Raw genomic sequence first — 20258 nt, 5'->3', positions numbered from 1 at the left:
CAAGAAATAAAGTGATGGTGTTCCTGCTGTCATAGATTCTAGCAGAGTAAGGAGACATTAGATGAACAATTAATAGTAGGATGAAGGCTATGAAGACATATAGAAAAACATGACTTTTACATGTTAATAGAAGCTTTCCTAGGGAGTGAATCCAAGAATAAGTAACAATGGCTGGACTTTTTATGGATAGACCTTGTATTATTTTATTCAATTAGTATTAGTGTCTTATTTTTACCATAAAATTTCAAGTCTTCTTAGATGTCTCAAGTAGAGATAATGCTAACAAAATGAGCTCTTTTGATAAATAGATTCATAATTAATGTAGGGTTATAGAGATCAGTGTTATGCAATATCTTGGTACATAATATCTTTTATGTACATAGGAAATAAAATAATTGTTCTGATTTTTCTAACGTTCTAGCCTGTTTCTGAATGTTTTAGATCCAGTTAAAGAATATGGATGTGCCCCATGGCCTATGGTTGAGAAGTTAATTGAAAGGTGTTTAAAAGAAAATCCTCAAGAAAGACCTACTTCTGCACAGGTATTATTATAGACAAATTTATCAATATTTTGTATAGAATGGCAAGTACATATATATAGATATATACATGTATATAAAAATCTTCACATGTAAGTATAAATAAAATTACCACAGTTCAGAACAGTTCTGAAGCAAACTCCTATGCCCTCCACCAACCCAGATGCACAATAAGGGAACATTACCACCACCCCAAGAAGCCGCCATATGCCTCTTCCTGATTGCGTCACTGCCCTTTCCCTGTTGATGTAGCCATTTTCTTGGCTTTTGTGGTAATCCTTGCTTTTCTTTATGATTTTGCCATTCAGTTTAGTGTCCTGTATTTATAGTTTATTTAAAATGGAATCACAACAATGTACTCTTCTGAGGTTTTTCAGTTGTTCTAACATTACTGTGCAGGCTTCATTCAGGTTGTTGAACACAGCTATTAATTATCTTCACTGGTTATTACATCCCACTGTTTGAGCTCACAGCAGTGTATTTACTCATGATCATGTCCATGGGCATCAGTATTGTTCCCAGGTTTTTGGTATTATTAAACAGTGCAGGTCGTATGAGAATTGCTTTCTAATATGCACCAGGAACTGAACTGCAGAATCATAGGATGTGTGAGTATCCAAATTGTTTTCTGAAGAAGTTTAACAGCTCACCACTTTCGTCACCTATGTTAGGGTAGCTATTTCTCTATGTCTTTTCTCTAAATTTTCATACTCTCTTTTTAATTTTTTTCCAAATAAGTTCTATTGTGTGTGTATTGATTTCCATTTTTTCTAATTACTAATAAGTATGAGCATCTCTTGATATATTCATTGGTCATATACGCTTCCTCTTCTTGGAAATGCCTGTTCTTTTGCTCATTTTTCAGAATTATTTGCATTCAAATGAAATAAGAAAAAGACATTCTCTATGTAGTGTATACAAATTCTTTGTCGATTATACACATTGCAAATTTCTTTCCCCAACTTCTGAGTTATCTTTTTGTTTCCTGTCAGGTGCCTTTTGATGAGCAGAATTTCTTAATGTTAATATACATTAATTTAACAACTTCTCATGGTTATTACTTTTGGGTCCTGGTCCTATTTTAAGAAATCTTTATTGTTTCCAGAGCCACAAAAATATTTACCTATTGTTTCTTAAAAAAACTTAACAAATTTTGCTTCTGATGTTTAAGTTCTTAATCCATCCAGAATTGACATTTTTACTGGACTCAATTTCTTTTTTTTCCTTACGCATAACCACTTCTTGCAGCTTCACCAATGAAATAGTTTCTTCATTTTTCACCATTGAATTATTTTCACATTCACTCTGTAATTTGTCAAAGACACATGCACATATTGACATACACATTCTCTTCCATTGGTCAATTTACCTATTCTTCCTTCAGTGCCATCCTGTTTTAATTCCTGTAGCTTTATAATAGTCTCCTTTCCCTACTTAATTTCCTCCTTCAGGAATGTTTTTGCTCTTCTTGTATTTAATTTTTAAATTTTAAAATAACTTGTCAACTTTTATGAAAAACCTTGTGCTTGGGATTGGACTTGCCTTAAGTCTGTAGACAATTTGGGGAGGATTATATCCTTATGATATGAAGTGTTTCTTTTCTTCAGTGTAGGTTGTCTTTCTAGTTAGGTATCCTTAAGTTGCTTTCAATAAAGTTTTATAATTCTGGATACAGATCATAGATATTTTTTTTCCTGATTTCCATGCTCAGAGTTGCTTTAAACTCAATTCTAGGTGCGAGGGTGTTTTTTTCTTCCATCCAGAGGCTGGGAATAAAGGTCTACAACTCTTCTTGACAGCATGCTTGTTAATAACAATTTCTCGAGGTTCTTTGCCCTTTTCCTCTTTGTCTGTAAAGTTCCAAGACAACTTGCCTTTAATCAGTGAAAGTGGGAATGTGGGGTGGCTTTATTTCTGGTTTTCCTTTACTCTGAATATAACGTCCTTTGGGGTCCCAGCTGTATGGGAACCAGGACCTTTATTAGACTCTCTATATTGAGTAGACCCTAGACTGATTTTCTTTCCTATGGCCTCACCTGGTCTCTTGCTTTTTGGCCCAAGCGTTCATCTTCAACGTGATGTGTCTCTGTTGTAGAAAATCGAGTGACCTGCCAATTGTCTGCCATTGGCTCTTTTCAGATTTTCCTTGCTTTTCCAGTTACAAACCATACCACATATACAAAAAGAGTATATGTCACACACAGGCTAAATTAGGTGTTATTTTAATGTAACTTTATGTATAGTTTTGGATTAGGAATCCGATTGCTGTTGGTGGGTCTCAGTGCTGGTGACAGGGTTAGGTTTTTCCTGGTAGAGCTGGAACATTTAGTTCTCCCTGCTGCACAAGCATCTGATCTTTCAGAAGAACTTGTGTTAACTTGATGTGTGCTGTTTGTTACTTTAAACTTTCTGTCTCAGGTGTTTGACATTTTGAATTCAGCTGATTTACTCTGCCTGATGGGACATGTAGGGATCCATAAAAACTTCGCTGTAGAGTGCATGGTCGCTACGAGTCATCACAGCAGGAACGCAAGCGTCTGGCTGGGCTGCGGGAGTGCAGACAGAGGGCAGCTGTCCTTTCTTGACCTAACCACCAGAAGACTCACTTCGGAGGTAAATTCAAATACTCTTTAAATTAGAGATACTACAGAAAACTTATTTTTTGTGGATTATTATTTCTTAAATTTTATTTTTCAATTACAGTTTATATTTAACATTATTTTGTATTAATTTTAGGTGTACAGCACAGCGGTTAGACAATTTTAAAGCATATACTAGTTAAAAAATTATGTAGGTAGAAATTAAATAAAAGCTAATTTAGATGTATTATTGAATTGGCTTTCTGCTAGAACAAGAGTATTCATAGGCAGTTACATAGTATGTGTTTTGTTTTGAAATCGCAGTATATGTGTGTCTTAGGTCAGAGTCTCTAGAAACAGAGACTAAGATAGAAAATCTATGCAAGTGATTTAAGGAAAACTTTTTAGGAAGTGTATGAAGCCAGAAAGAGCAGGAGGAAAAGCTTAGCAAAAGTGTAGTTTCTGAGGAAGTCTAGCTTCAGAATACCTCAGAAGAGTTCTACGAGTTCTATGAAAACTTCTCAGAATTCTATGAAAACCTCTGGAGTGTGAATAGCAGCCTAGATTTATCACTTCACCAGGCAAGGGGGCCAGTCTTTCATTCCCACACACAACTGGTCCTTAGCTGCCATCTGCACAAGGAGAGGGATGGTGTGACCCCCCAGCCAACACTCAGAGCAGCTGGGGGTGGGCGCACCTGACTGACAGAGGAGCTCTGAGTACAACTTCTGCAGGAAGGATTGATAAATTGTATTGGCAAATGTAACATAAATTTCTAGATTTTTAAAATAACCTAATATTTTGACTGTTGCCTTGAAATATATGTTGTGCGAAAACATTATCCTTAAGGTTGAAAAATCCTCTCATATTACTTTGATAGAGTGTGAAGTGATAATTAGAAATAACTTTGAATTTCTAATTGAATTTCTTGGAGCAACATTGGTAAATAAAATTGTATAGATTTCAGGTGTATGATTCTATAATGCATCATCTGTATAGTGTATTGTGTGTTCGCCACCCCAAGTCATGTCTTCTTCCATCCCCATTTATCCCCACTTTACCTCTTCTACCTTCCCCATCCCTCTCCCCTCTGGTAATCACAATGCCATTTTCTGTGTCTATGGTTTTTTTTTTGTTTAATCCCTTCATCTTTTTGACCAAGTCCCACACCACCCTGGCCCCTCTGAGAGCTGTCAGTCTGTTCTTTATGAGTTTGTTTCTGTTTTGTTTGTTAGTTTATTTTGTTCATTAGGTTCCACATGAGGGGAATCATACTGTTTTTGCCTTTCTCTGACTGGCTTATTTCACTTGGCATGATGCTTTCCAGTTCTATCCATGTTGTCACAAAGGGTAAGATTTCATTCTTTTTTATGGCTGAGTAGTATTCCATTGTGTAAATGTACCACAGGTTTTTATCCACTCATCTACTGATGGCCGCTTGGGCTGCTTCCGCACTTCGGCTATTGTAAGTAGTCCTGCAGTAAACGTAGGGGCACATACCGTGTTTTTCGGATTATAAGACGTACTTCCCCCGCCCCCCGCCCGCAAATTTGGGAGGAGAATGGAGTTGTGTCTTATAGCCCGAATGTAGCTTGCATTTACATTGGTGAAATATTATGTTATTAAATATTTTACCACATTTTTTGCTTCAATTTTTTTTTCCTATTTTTCTCTAAAACCTAGGTGTGTCTTATGGTCCGAAAAACATGGTATATTCTGTCAAACTAGTGTTTTGCATTTCTTCAGATATATTCCTGGAAGTGGAATCACTGGGTCATAAAGCAGTTCCATTTTTGATTTTTTGAGGTAACTCCATGCTGCTTTCCAGAGTTGTTACATCAATTTGCATTCCCACCAACAGTGCATGAGGGTTCCCTTATCTCCACATCTGCACCAACACGTGTTGTTTGTTGATTTATTGATGATGGCCATTCTGACTGATGTGTGGGGATACCTCGTGATGGTTTTAACTTGCATCTCTGATGATTAGTGATATTGAGCATCTTTTCATATGTCTATTGCTATTAATATGTCCTCTTTGGAGAAGTGTCTATTCAGGCCCTGTATCCATTTTTAAATTTTGGTATTGAGTTGTATAAGTTCTTTATGAATTTTGGATATTAACCCCTTATCAGATGTATTATTGCCAAGTATGTTCTCCCACTCAGTGGGTTATCTTTTCATTTTGTTGATGGTTTTCTTTGCTATGCAAAACCCTTTTAGTTTGATGTAGTCCCCTTTGTTTATTTTTCTTTTGTTTTTCTTGAGGAGATATATCAGAAAAAATGTCGCTATGAGAAATGTCTGAGATTTTACTGCATATGTTTTGTTCTAGGATTTTTGTGGTTTTGAGTCTTACATTTAAGTCTTTAATCCATTTTGAGTTTATTCTTGTGTGTGGTATAAGAAGGTGGTCTAGTTTCATATTTTGCACCTATCTGTCCGATTTTCTCAACACCATTTATTGAATAGACTATCTTTACCTCATTGTATGCTTTTGCCTTCTTTGTCAAATATTAATTTACCATAAAGATGTGGTTTTATTTCTGGGTTCTCTATTCTGTTCCATTGATCTATGTCAGGTTTTATGCCAGTGCCTTGCTTGCTTACTATGTTTTGTAGTATACACAGTTTTGATTACTATGGCTTTGTAGTATAGTTTGATATCAGGTAGCACGATTCCTCCAACTTTGTTCCTCTTTCTCAAGATTACTATGGCTCTTTGCAGTCTTCATGGTTCCATATAAATTTTTGGAATATTTGTTCTAGTTCTGGGAAATAAACCATTGGTATCTTGATAGGAATTGTGTTGAATCTATAGATTGCTTTGGCCAGTATGGATATTTTAATGTTGTTAATTTTTCCTATCCATGAACATGGTATATGCTTCCACTTTTTTGTATGTTCTTCAATTTCCTTCTTCAGTGTCATAATTTTCTGAGTATATGTCTCTTACATCCTTGGCTAAATTTATTCCAAGGTATTATTTTTATGTAATTATAAATGGGATTGTTTTCGTAGTTTCCTTTTCTGTAGTTCATTATTTATGTATGGAAATGCAATGGATTTCTGGATATTTATTTTGTTTCCTGATACTTTACTGAATTCATTTTTCAGTTCTAGTAGTTTTTTGGTGGAATCTTTACAGTTCTCTATATACAGTATCATGTCATTTGCAAATATTGATACTTTTACTTCTTTCTTTTCAATTTGGATGCCTTTTATTTATTCTTCTTATCTGATTGCTGTGGCTGGGACTTTCAGGACTATTTTGAATAGAGTGGCGAAAGCAGACATCCTGTCTGCTCCCAATCTTAAGGGAAACACTTGTAGTTCTGCCCATTGAGTACGATGGGGGCTGTGGGTTTGTCAAATGACTTGGAGGTATGTTCCGTCTATTCCCACTTTGCTGTGAGTTATTATTTTTTTTTTATCATAAATGGGTGCTGGATTTTTAACTTTTAATTTTTACATTTAGTTTCAGATGCATTCTAGATAGGCAAAACATTTGCCAGTTAACTAATTTATTGTTGAAAATTAAATAAAATATTTATTGTTTTTTGAAATCAAAGTGATAAAAGAGTTAAGTAGGTGGATAAGAGAATACTTTGATTTTATATAACTCTAGTCACTTAAGCTAGAAACACTTTATTTAGGTGTGTTTTCTCTTCTTCACAGGAAGTTACTGATAGTAGAATACTGTGCCTTGCCTTGGTGCATCTACCTGTTGAAAAGGAGAGCTGGATTGTGTCTGGGACACAGTCCGGTGTGCTGCTCGTCATTAACACTGAAGATGGAAGTGAGAGGCACACCCTTGAAAGGATGACTGATTCCATTACTTGCTTGTATTGCAGTTCCTTTTCCAAGCTGAGGTATAGTAGTGAATTTGACCATTAGGGTAAATTATAAATCTTTGGATGACTTAATTTTGTGCAAATAGTTATAACATCATAATGGCTGCTCATTTTTAAGATTTTTTGATTGTTAACGGGAATTGTAGGAAGCCACAAAGATATTTATTTTTCTGTACACAGATCAAACTGGGGCATTTATAAAATAGGTCCTTCATTTCTTTAGGCCCAGCAGCCTTGCACCTCAGCTGTGGCTCTATTTCTCTACCAGTCCTCACATCTACTCACCTTTGCAGGACCTCTTCAAAGATGACTTCCCTTTCATTCTTTCTTTGAATACGTAGATACCAATAGTTATGTGCCAGTCTAAAACATTATCAGTTAGCTAACTACCAAATTGGAACAAAAGTCCAATAAATCAATTCATAAATTTTTAATAGGTGAAAATATATAATCATTAAGAGTTGTAGGGATCTTATCTCAAAGGAAATGATCTAAATGGTATAATTTTGAGGTGTTAGTAACAGGTTGGTTGTTCTAATATTTGGGGTAGGATGATTTCCAGGAGCCATTAAGATGATTGCACCCCCCAAAACTCTTCTAAGTCAATACAGGAAAAAGAAATATTGGAAAAATGTGAAACACAAATTTTTGGCAGTTGAAATTTAAACCACATTTGAAAGTTTGAAGTTGAAATTGTTTAGATATTGTCAAAGAAAAGTTTCATGAGAGGGCGTCAAATAGGCAAAGATGACTTTATTCAAGACTATTGCAATAGGGGAGAAAGAATTGACTCTGCTGAAAAAAGGCAGGAGAGTTTTTAAGCACTGGAATGAGTTGTGGAAAAGTACTAGAATGCTTAGTGGGTGAGGGGAAGTTGTTAGTGTGATTAGACCATCTGTGTTTGCAAACTGGTGCTTATTGCCTAGGCTCCTACCCTCCCACAGAGACTGGGAAATGTGGCCTTCTTTGCTGATTACATTTCTGAGGAGGGCTCTCAGATTCTTGAGAAAGACATAGTTAGTCTACAACAATGGCAAGAGGCTAGAAGATTTACATTTCAAATGGGCTGAGAAAGAGTTTACCTAAAATTTTAAATTTTCTAAAGTAAATTGTGTAAGAAAAGGATCAGAGGCCTGTCTAAAGATTTAGCCAAGCTGAGATGTGAAGGCCACGTTGGTCAAGATACACATTCTCTTTGTTACAATGTTGACATTTTTCGTTTTAGCAAGCAAAAGAATTTTCTTTTGGTGGGAACTGCTGATGGCAACTTAGCAATTTTTGAAGATAAAACTGTTAAGGTAAATGTTGAATGCATTCTACATCAATATTTAAGTCTTTGTTTTCTGCATGCTCATCCCCTGCCCCTTTCTTAGTGGTTATAAGCTTCCTGACAGCATGGGTCATAAACTCTGCTTTTCGTCTTTTTATTGCTTCATAGAGTGTTATACACTATAGATCCTCTTGCTGATTGAATGTATGTTTTGCATGAATGAACTAAGAATGAAATGATAAATGAAATCTGACTTATACTCTTAGGAATATCTAAATAATTCTGTTTTTATATAAGCAAAGCCAATAATTGCTTATAAGCATATTGTGGAAAAACAAAGGAAACTTAAGTTTTAAATTGGTTTGCCACCAAGTTTTTCTTTAGCTTTCAAGACATCATTCAACTTCCTGTTCTCTAGATTCTCATGTATTATTAAAGCACTATTCCTCTCTCCATCTACTCATTTGTGGATTCAGCATCCTACCCATTCATACTCCCTTGTTACCAAGAAGCTGATTATCTAATGAGAGAGAGAGAAATAGAGTAAAATATATAGGTTATTTCCTGTGTAATTTTTGCATGGCGAAGTGAAGAGATTGGTTATAGGATAACGTTTTGAACACTGTTTGAATTGAATCCTGTTTTCATAAATCCTTTGAAAAAAATGTATCTGGAATTTTTATTTTAATATCTCTAACTATATGTGATGGGCAAGTAGTTTTTAGAAAGCTTAAATTTTACAGCGTTTCATTTTGCAGATACTCAATTAACTGAATGTGTTTTCTCTTTTTTGGCAAAGTGTAAAGGAGCTGCTCCTTTGAAGATACTCACTATAGGGAATGTTAGCACTCCACTCATGTGTCTGAGTGAATCAGTGAATTCAAGTGAAAGAAACATTATGTGGGGAGGATGTGGCACAAAGCTTTTCTCGCTTTCTGATGATTTCTGCATTCAGAAACTCATTGAGACCAGGACAAATCAGTTGTAAGTTATTCCTGTGTATACAGTTACTTTACCATTTTATTTGTGTTTATTCTTTATAATCATGTCAATAATGCTGTTCATAATACCAAGTGAGAATCTTTTAAAATACATAATTTATTTTTCTATTCTAAATTAAACATTTATTATAGGAAACTTAGAAAATCCAGAGAGCAGAGGGGCATTATAAAATCACCCATCCTAATCATACTTGGGATAAAATAGGACAAATCTATGGTGATCTTAGGTATGTTTATCAATCCAAATTTTTAACAATTTTGTTAGCCCTGTATCAAACCAAGTATGGAATTTGAAAGATAATATTTTCATCTGTGGATTTTACATACGTATTTTGGACAATGCCTGCTACGTATTGATTGTAGGAAACATAGGCACTCAGGAATAAAGTCCTCTATGGATTTGATAGTTACACAAATGTGTCTTCTGCAGCAAAATTTGTTATTCCAGTAACAAGCAAGAATAACATAACATGTAAACTCTGTCCCAAACTGTTTCAATTTAAAAGCTGTAGTTTAACCAAATCATTGCAGCTGGTTCTTATTTATATCATTTCTCAGTAAGGAGCAATGAAGAGTGGTAGATAAGAGCATAAATCATAGTTCAAATATTGACTTGCCCATGTATGGGTTATGTGAACCTGGGCAAGAAGTTCTCAAATCTCCAGTCCTCTCTTATCTGAGGACTGTAATATATGCTATGTCAAAGGCATGTTTGGCAGACTGAACAGGAAAATTAATATAAGAAGTTTAATGTAATACCCAACACTTGGTAACCTCTCAATCAGTGTTACCTAAATATTATGATTAGCCTTGAGTTACAAATCAAGGAATATCCTAATTTCTCAATATCCATCTAGTTTCTCAAGATGGAAGCTTGAGAATAACCCCTTAACCCCTTTGTCCTTTAGTCTCTTTATCCACTAAAGTGTCCTCCTAATAGACTCTCAAATCCTTGTACTCCTCACTGTTCCCACTGCAGCCACCAAGGGCTGGAAGGCAGCTACCACTGATTGCCCTGCAAACAATAGCATCTTTCTAACCACGTCTCAACATTGCAGAGGGAGGGACACTTTTAAAATGCAAATCAATCTGATGTCACTTTCCTGCTTAAATGCTTCAGTGGCATCCCATTGTCCTTTACATGAAGTTCAAATTCTTTAAAATGCTCTACTGGGTCTTTTATGATTTAGCGCTTGCGTGCATCTGTCAGTTTACATTGTGTGGCCTCCTTGCCCAATGTGCTTTAGCTTAACTGATTGTGTCTCAGTTCTTGAAGACAACTGCTCTCTTTTACCCTCAGTGTTTGCACGAGGTCTTCTCTCTGCCTGGGTGACTACTTCGCCTCCTGCCTGTTACTGTCCAATTGTCCCTTCCTCTGAGCGACTGTCTCTAGCCCACTTATGCAGATTAGGTGCCTTGGATTTGTCCTTCCATCGCATCTATTATTTCCCTTCACAATTGCTATCGTGTATTTTGATAAATGTATTTTCCAAATTGTTTTCTTAAAGTTAGACCTACTGGCTTTCTCATTGGCTGTAGATAGAAACAACTAGGTAGCTGAAAATGATCTCATGCCTAAAATTTTCTTCAAACCAATTAAGTCACATGAATTAATCCCGAGAGGGGCCCAAGCTTCAGTTTTTTCTCCCCAACTTCTCAGGTGATTCTAAAGTGTGGTCGGGTTTCAGATCGCACGGCTCCGTACTTACTACAAGGGCTTGCGGATGAGGATTCTTGCTTCTGTCTTGTTCACAGATTTGTTTCCTAGCAGGTGGCAAATATTTGGATGAACTTTTGCTGTTATATAATTTCCTCTTTTAAGTCATGTGACCTTGAGCAGGTTATTGAGTCTTCGCAAACTTTCTGTAATTACACACATTGAGATTCATAATATGAGATTTTTATTGAAGACAAAATGAGATAACACATAAAAATATTTTATGAAGTCTAAAACTCTGGGCAATATTTCTACTACTTTGAGCCATTTTCTGTTAAATATAGAAAACAACCTGGAAGGAATCACTTAAAGTGTAGCAGCTCTGGCAGGACATCCTCTCTCCATGTCTCCTGCCAGAACAGAAAAGATGGAGAAAAAATCTTCTACCCTGGGACATACTACAGATTGTTTCACCCTGTGATATTTTCATGTTCTCTATGTACATGAATTGCAATTTTAACCACTGTTACTTTTTTCTAGTTGTTCATTCTTCCGTTAGTTCACTGTCCATCCATTCCATGCACGTTTCTGTCCATCCACTGAACAAACCCCCTGCTCTGTTAAACAGACAGTTTCTAGGTACATACTCACACACCCACCTACATTATATATGTACAAGATAAGTGCTTATCTGTGAGGATTCGACTGGGTTGTAGGTATACAGAAAAGACATGTCCTTGTACTTCAGTAGTTACATATAAAATTTAGTGTCAGGAACACGCTAATCAATACAATGTTATATTTAATGAGATCTGTAATAATATAGCTACACCAGTCAGGGAAAGGGAATGATCAGTCTGTTTTGACAGGTCAGGGAAGAATTTCACAGGAGCTGACATTCAAGTTAAGCCTGAAAGACTAACTAGCAGTTCGCCGATACACATGGGGCCTATGGTAGCCAATCTGTTTGCAAAATATGTAAAATGCCAGATGTCCTAGTTTAAAAATGCTTGTTATTTTCCTTTATTTTCAAGGTGGGGGTGGAATATGTGGATTTTTTTCTTTCCTCAGAACTTGACCAGTTTGTTGATGAAAAGATAAATATTTGAGACCACTAAAATTTATTTTAACATCTTAAGCTTTATAACTCTAGGTACAGATAGCTAACAACTTCCCAAATATTCTTGACAATAAGTATCTTGTGACACCATCGTAAGGTTACAGACATGATGATATTTCTTTTGGAAATGAAGATGTTTTGCATATGTGGGTAGTATAAAATTCTATAAAGAGTGAGATAAAACTGAAATTAAAATTTAAACCAGAAGTAAACATTAATCATGATCATTTATTATCAAGTAAACACTGTAACATAACCAAGAGTAAGTGAAATACCAAAGTAAGTTACATATTCAGTTTTGTTTAGAGAAGAACATGAACTAATTGCCAACACTCTAGCCTCTTTCTCAAAATGGTGTTAATCTGTTCCATGCATTAAAAACTAATACGGGGTCGCACTGCATGTAGGAGGATGGTAGTGACATTCTTTCTCCCTCCTAGGTTTTCGTCCGCAGCTTTCAGTGATTCCAACATCATAGCAGTGGTGGTAGACACAGCCGTGTACATCGCGAAGAAAAATAGCCCGCTTGTGGAAGTGTGGGATAAGAAAACTGACAAACTGTGTGAACTAATAGACTGTGTGCACTTTTTAAAGTAAATTCATTGTTTTTTTCCTAAAGTTTATTTTATTGTGGGAAGTACACAACACAAGATCTACTGTCTTAAAATTTTAAGTGTACAGTGTATTATTGGAGACTCCAGGTCCGCTGTCATAGGTTCTTTATTTTATGTCTGTAAGAGCTGTCTTTATACTCAAATTTCACAGATGGGGCTAACATGACTTATTTTTCTTCCTTTTTACCTCTAAATAGAAAGTGAACAGAAAAAAACAAAAACCCAGAAATAAAATTGGTCTTGCTTTTCAGCACCATCTCTTGGTATCCAGTAAATTGCATTTTGGGGGAAAAAAAAGAACAAAATATTTATGACTTCTTCAAGGTATTACAAAGAATATTCTCTTTGAATATTCTCAAAGAATGTAATAATGAAAAAAACAGTACATTTTTAATAATGACCATACTGTATTCATTGCTGGCTGTACATCTAGTAGTGTTAGAGTATTAGTATCACTAATTAATCGTTAGACTGTGGATCCCAAAATACTGTGTTCTAACGGTAAAAGGTCACAAAACAATATAAAAATGTTGGGGAGAAATTTCCCGCACAAACCAATGCACTCACTAAGGGGGAGGAGCACACTGCAGCCCGAGAGCCCAGGCCTTAGCCTGACAGAGCAGGGCATCAGAGCGCATCTCTGACTTGACATGAAGCATGCGCTTTGTGGGCTGCTGCTGCTAAGACACAGGGCCCTTGCCGACCTTGTTGGCCAGCCGTTTGTTGTTTTCTTTCGCTTTTACTGTGTACATTGCCTGTACTCTGGAGAACAGTTAGATTACATGATATGTACATAAAAGGAGATTCAAAGTTTACTTTCCTAGAATCTTCATACAGTTTTCTCTGCACGGTGAGGACATTTATGCACCGAAGGGCTGACAGTTCTTCCTGCTAAAGGGACTCTTACTTCCTGATGTTCTGAAATTACTCAGATTCTTTTGTTTCTGATACCTCATTTTTGTGATGACATGTTTGTTAGCTCAGGGAAAATATTAGTGGTTTGTATTGATATTTTTTGCATATAAATTATAATTTTATTCTCCTTTGAAGTTTTTATACTTCATGGAAAACTTTGGAAACTAATGTTTTTCCTTCATTTGGGGAAAATTTATTCTTTTTTTACTGGACTTTTGTTTTTAACTATTGTATTCATTTTATTTATTTTGGTTCTCTTGAAGTTAAAGGGCTAGTGTGTTATGTTTGATAATTTATGCTTCAAGTAGAGAAATGTGGCCCTTTGGCATTCTGTATAAAGCAAAATTAGTTTTGTACAATTTTAATGATTTATAATGTCTACTTGCATGTATTCATAACTTAAAATATTTATATATAAGTATGTATAAATATATGTATACGTGTATTTAATATATACATTATATATTATATATAAATATTTATAAATATAATATATAAATACAAATTTATATTGTATAATTTCATAATTATACATTTATATTATATAAATGTATAAATATATGTTTGATTCCTGGTCAGGGCATACACCTACATTCTAAGTTCTGTCCCTAGTCAGGTTGGACAAGCAATCAATGTTTCTCTCTTACATCCATGTTTCTCTCCCCCTCTCTTTTTCTTTCCCTCCCTTCCCCTGTCCCTCTCAAAAAAAAAAGAGCATATTCTGGTGTGAGGATAAGAAGATTAAAAAAATTAAATATTATATATGTATATGCATATATATATAGGCACACATCTGTTTTATCACTTAATTGTTGAAAAAATCATTAATGCATGCTTTCTTTATGGTTTTAGGGAGGACATGGTAAAAGCAAACAAAGAATCAAAACACAATTTGTATTATTCTGGGAGAGTGAAGACTCTCTGCCTCCAGAAGAACACGGCTCTCTGGATCGGAACGGGAGGAGGCTCGGTGTTACTCCTGGATCTTTCAACTCGCCGACTGATACGCACGATCCACAGCTTTTATGATTCCGTCAGAGTCATGATGACAGCGCAGCTAGGTAAGTTTCTTCCCGCGAGATTTTTCTTGTTCTCTGAGATGACAAAATATGTAAATGTGATTTTGATTTAAGTCTTCTCCTCACTTTCTAATGTCATTTGAAATGTCTTAGAAGTTCACATAATGAAGTATAGGACTGGGATAAATTTTGAGCAGGGTCATCAAAAAGAATGGAGAGATGGGCTGGGTGGGGAGTGGTGGGGTGTAAATGCAGACAACTGCAATTGAACAGCAATAAAATAATTTTTTTAAAAAGAGCAAGAAAATGGAGAGAGTAAATCTTGTCTGTCCCATAAGAGGTGCAAATTATTGCAAGAGCACCCAAATGAGGGTTTTATTTCTTTTTTCTTCATACCTAAGGTAAAAATGGAAAATATATAATGTTGTGTATTTTTTACTCTTTGACCAAAGAAATTAAAGCAAATCCTTATTTTAAATATAGCTTATGCTTCCCAACTTTGTTAAAGAATGCTATTTGGTTTTTCATTCTATAAACAAATTAATATTCTTGGAACAAGATATGCTGAAATCCACAATCCACAGACACTGACAAACCATGATGTTTTACTCCAGTGTTTATCTTTCCTTGCTCCTGCTTATCTATTTAAATATGATGAAATCATGAAGGTACATGATATGTATTTTCTACATAGATAATCACATTTCATTGTCAACTTTTGACTAGTTATTTGTTTTAAAATAATAGTATTAGTATACATACAAAGTTGATCACAGAATTAACATTATGGGGTTAAGTTCTGCAAAAGTGTAATTTATGTAGCTTTAACAAGTAATAAAATGTTTGATAGGGTGAAGAAAGTAGTAAATTCTTTTACAAGAATATATTAACAAGGGGCAAGTGTTTCTCTCCACCCTCCCCTATTTTTCGTACACGGGTATCAGTTGCCCGGAAAGAGTTAGAATTAGGAGCTGGTATTGATTGGTAAGTATCAGGATGCATGTCCACATAAGCAGAGTAGGTGGTCTGTAGTGACTTGTCTCTCTCCTCGTACTCTACCAAGGTTGTTATATTCTCTAATTTAATTTGTGTGTACTTTGGGAACCACGAGGTTGTTCATTACTGGCATTATAGTGAGATTTAATAGGTTTAATTGATTTTTTAAAATAAAGATAAATGTAAACATAATTTATAAGATGGAGCATGACCTGGCTTCACCCACCTCCCTAGCCTCCATCATTTGCCACATTACTCCCAGCGCTTTCTGTCTAGTCGTGTTCAGCGCCTTCTAAACACCATGCTTCGTCCCGCCTCAGGGTTCATGTGCTGTTTGTCTTCTGCTTAGCTAACTCAGTTACTCATTAGTAACTAATCTCATTAGAACATAAAGTCCACGTGGATTGAATTTGCATAGGTTTTTTCACCCTTCTATTCCCAGGGCCTACCCTAGGCCTAGTATATAGAGGACCTTGATATGGATACTTGTTGAATAGGAATGACTCGAGAAGACAGTATGGTTGTGTGGCAGAGCATCAGTTTATCCATCCAGATGCTTCTCATTTGACCAGTGCCTTATAATATTCAAAGTACTTTCACACACATACTCTCATATAATATTATAACTTTGGGTGCAGGGGTAATGGATAAATATTAAACCCATTTAGCAGAAAGGTTAAGCTATTTTTTCAGGTTCACATAATTAATAAGAATCACAGCAAGGAGTAGATCACAAATTTTCTCACTTTAAAAAATTTCTGGTCTTCTTGGAGAGTTTTTTGTTCATTATAATTTGGTGTCTCTGAAAATATAAAGCATTAATTAAATTCCAAGGTTTTTGTGTCTCAAAATGTGAAGCGTACTTTTTTAAGTCCAACTTACTATATTGTTTTAACAGAAAACTTGTTTTTTCTTGTAAAGGAAGCCTTAAAAATGCCATGTTGGTTTTGGGGTATTCCCGGAAAAGTACTGAAGGTGCACCACACCAGAAAGGTAATGCTTACTGGGTACCACATCCCAAACACAGTGCAATGATATGGATGATTACAACATATTATGTGTTTTATATGTTTATAGTAACTATTACATATGCTGTTAACTTTAAACACTTAACTGGTAGCTTCTTTATAGTGCAAATAATTTAGACATAAACCTTCAGAATTAAGTTTCAGGCATTTATGAGTGTTAAGTATTGTCTTCTGACAAAGTAGAGCTATCAAACATTATAAAATAAGAACTAGTCTAAGTTTAAACTAAATGTGGATATTTTTTTCTTGCATCTTACCTATCCATATAATGCCCAATTTTGAACAGTGTTTGAAAAGGTTTTATTTCTTTCAGAAAGTGAAATGTTAGGTTATTAAAGGCCCATACTCATTTTTGAAATTTAGTAGTTGTTTTACACTTTTAAAAAAATATTTTCTAAATGTAATTTCTTATGAAAGGCAATAATTTACTACATTATTTGTTGTATATTTATATTTACATATTTGTCCAAGGTAACTAAATATAAATTCATAAAATTAAAATAAAATAAAAATACCTTATGGCAGATCTTTGAGACGTGATTTTATTTTTTTATTTTTCTAGAATTACAGTCTTTCTTGTCAATTTGGGACATGAATCTTCCACATGAAGTGCAAAATTTAGAAAAACATATTGAAGTGAGAAAAGAATTAGCTGAAAAAATGAGAAGAATATCTGTTGAATAAGAGGGATATCACAAATCTTTGTCTTTGGTTGAGAAAACTATTTTCTCCTCCAGTAAATACTTCTTTAAAAAATGTTTACATATGAAAAGGGTACCACCACTCTCTGAAAAAGCTCATGTGTATAGAAGGAATATTTATATGTTTTATTTTAAATATAAATATTGTATAAATTGTTACTTACCATTGAAAGTATATTTTAAAGAACTATTTAAAATGTAGCATTATATTTCCTATATATCCTAATTAATTTTGTGGCTTAGGTAATGAAATCTAAAGACTACTTGATTGCAGTATTCATACTAAAATTTACAGTGTATGAATTTTTGTTTTGTAATCCATAATGAAGGTAAACTTTATTTTACATTCTGTGTTTAGAACAAGTCTCTTGCTTGATTACTTTCCAGATTTTCTGCAAAGTACATGAAAAATATTAGAACAGTTTCCCATATAATATATTCCTTCGTAGATTGCTTTTAAATGCAGTTTTCAAAAATGCTTGTAAATATTCAATGAATTTACGCTAATAAAACCCTTTGTTGTGACGGGTGTCCGATGTGTTGCTGATGCAAACGATGCATCTCACCACCTTTCTCCATCTAAATGGAAATGCCGTGAAACAGCCAACCGTGCTGACGAGAGAACGTCATATACTGTCAAAGCCCTCCCGTCCAGGAAAGACACAGCCGCCCTGTCTTTTCTTATTTTGCAACTCTATCTTGGAATAGGGGTACCCTGGAGTCTGATAATCATTGTAAATGCAATGTGCAGTCCTGCAAGGGATAGTTTTCATGTTTTTATTGGGATTCTCAGTGCTAAGCCAGACCACTGGCTGCTTGTTCCTGTTTCTAAGCTTCTGTGCTCTAATGTGTTTCTACTCATCTTTTCTCTAAATTTTTGACCTTGTAAATCCTACATCAGTCAGGTAGAAACCCTGTTTTCAGAATTGTAGACTTCTACCCAGATCATGGGGCCAAAACACTCCTTAGTTTACTGAAGAAGAAAGAAACTTGAGCTATGATGGATCCTTCCTAACCTAGTCTTCTAATTATACCTAAATTGTTTAAATATCTTGCTGTGGTAGGAGTATCAGGGACAAATATCTAGGCAACTATTTGTCATTTCTGCTTTAAGGTAATTCCACTGGGCCTGGCTGATATTTATCATTTCAAACACTCCCTATGATTATATTACTAGTCTAATATGTTCAGAACTGACTGGTATTTTATTATATGAAGACTTCAGATTTGCTTATATTAAAGGTAATTAAATTATTTATATTTTATTTTGTATTGGTTTCAGATGTACAGCTTAGTGGCTAGACAGTCATATACTTTACAAAGTGTTCCCCCTGATATTGCCAGTACCCCACCTGGCCCCATCCGTAGTTGCTGTGATACTATTGACTATTTCCTATATTATTGACTACATTTCCTATGCTTCACTTACTTTCTTGTGACTATTTTGTAATTACCAATTTGTGCTTTTTTTATCCAGTGAAAGGTAATCAAATTCTTAACCTGAAAGATTCTTTACTTTTCAAAGAGACCTATGTTTTAATTTGTTGTGTAGTTTTAAAAAGTCAGAAATGATGGAGCTGTTTGTTCCTGTGATAATTTCTCATTGTCACTTTGCATTTACGTGCAATTTTTTTTTACAAAAGACAATTATGGAAAAATATGTAAATGAACATTGTATTTAAATGGAATAATAAACATTTTTAAAGCATGTTTGTGAATTTTAAACATTTATGACAGTGTTTTATTTTTTTCACATACAAATCTGTAACCTATGTCACATGAAACTTTGCATTGATCTGTGTATGGGACATTACTCTGGCAGGGGCGTCCAATCTCTGGCGTCTGTAGGCCACACTGGAAGAATTGTCTTGGTCTGCACATTAAATACCTTACAGCATGTGATCACAAAAAAAAATCTTACAATGTTTTAAGTTAATTTATGATTTTGTGTGGGGCCGCACTCACAGCCGCCCTGGGCTGCAGGTTGGGCACCCCTGCTTAGGAAGTGTTAACTAAAGTTTTCTAGTGAGGTTTTATTCAAGTTTTTATAACACAACTAGTTTTCAGGAACCCAGGGTAAAACACAATGGGTGGGATATATTCTACGTAAGTTCTCATAAAATATTTCTTAAAAATATTGTTTACTCTTAAACACTGAAACACAAAGTAAGACTTTATAACAACCAATTTATAGAAAAATAGATACAGTAATTTAAAAATTATCCTGATTAGAGCCTTCAAATACGCTCTTAGTCATTATCAAAAATATGAGTATAAACATTTATTTTAACAGAAAATATTCTTACAGGGAAGTTTTGCATTTGAAAAAAAAGGGGAGCCCTTCTCGATCTAATTCTGGCTAGTGCTATTGATTACATGTGAAACATTCTAGCTAAAATGCAACATATCTTTTTATCAACACAGTAAGATGGATATTGATGAAATACAGCAGAAGCAGCAGAAAAGATTGTGAACATACAAATGTTCCGACAGTGAGAAGAGATAAAGTCGGAAACCCTTGGGAGTTCTCAGCTTGATGAAAGCCATCGCTGTAGGCAGCTTAACACAGAACCTGGAAAATGAAACTCTTGTCAGAGACTCATCAGCAATACAGTAAAATCTTAAACCATAACAGCTCAGGAGAAACTAATCCTCATTCTCTATTTTGCTTAGTTTCCCAGTCTGCGTGCCATGGTTTCCAATAATAATTCAGAACCTGGCTGCTTATAAGTACATAAACACTTGACTATTTCTGACTCTTACAGGCATTCAGAGGGTTCCTGGTACCTTGGCTTTCAAGCAGGAAGCAGGAAGCACCAGGCTCAAGGCCTGCCCTGTGAGCACAGTGTGAATGGTGAGCACTGTCCTCCCCGTTCTGCACTGTCCTCCCCCTGCCCTTGGGGGAGTCTCAGCCTAAGACACGGGCTAGGGTGAGGGAAGGAGTGTCAGCATCTGGTCATGGGGG

General features: G+C 35.1%; 1 protein-coding gene across 4 annotated transcripts in view; it reads left to right on the top strand.

Moving 5' to 3' along the window:
- The window catches only part of LRRK2 (leucine rich repeat kinase 2), a 166863-nt gene extending 147851 nt beyond the window's left edge, over positions 1-19012 (top strand). For all 4 annotated transcript variants that reach the window (XM_071221057.1, XM_053921621.1, XM_024575582.4 and 1 more), the window contains 9 exons: positions 442-542; positions 2958-3152; positions 6797-6990; positions 8198-8270; positions 9042-9226; positions 12461-12613; positions 14402-14610; positions 16486-16557; positions 17155-19012. In XM_071221057.1, the coding sequence (XP_071077158.1) occupies positions 442-542; positions 2958-3152; positions 6797-6990; positions 8198-8270; positions 9042-9226; positions 12461-12613; positions 14402-14610; positions 16486-16557; positions 17155-17276 (1304 nt within the window). In that variant the 3' untranslated portion in view covers positions 17277-19012. The remainder of the gene's footprint in view (positions 1-441; positions 543-2957; positions 3153-6796; positions 6991-8197; positions 8271-9041; positions 9227-12460; positions 12614-14401; positions 14611-16485; positions 16558-17154) is intronic.
- The last annotated feature ends 1246 nt before the right edge of the window (positions 19013-20258 follow it).

This window comes from Desmodus rotundus, chromosome 3 (assembly GCF_022682495.2).
Source record: "Desmodus rotundus isolate HL8 chromosome 3, HLdesRot8A.1, whole genome shotgun sequence".
NCBI lineage: Eukaryota > Metazoa > Chordata > Mammalia > Chiroptera > Phyllostomidae > Desmodus > Desmodus rotundus.
This window is presented reverse-complemented; position numbering and strand designations above follow the sequence as displayed.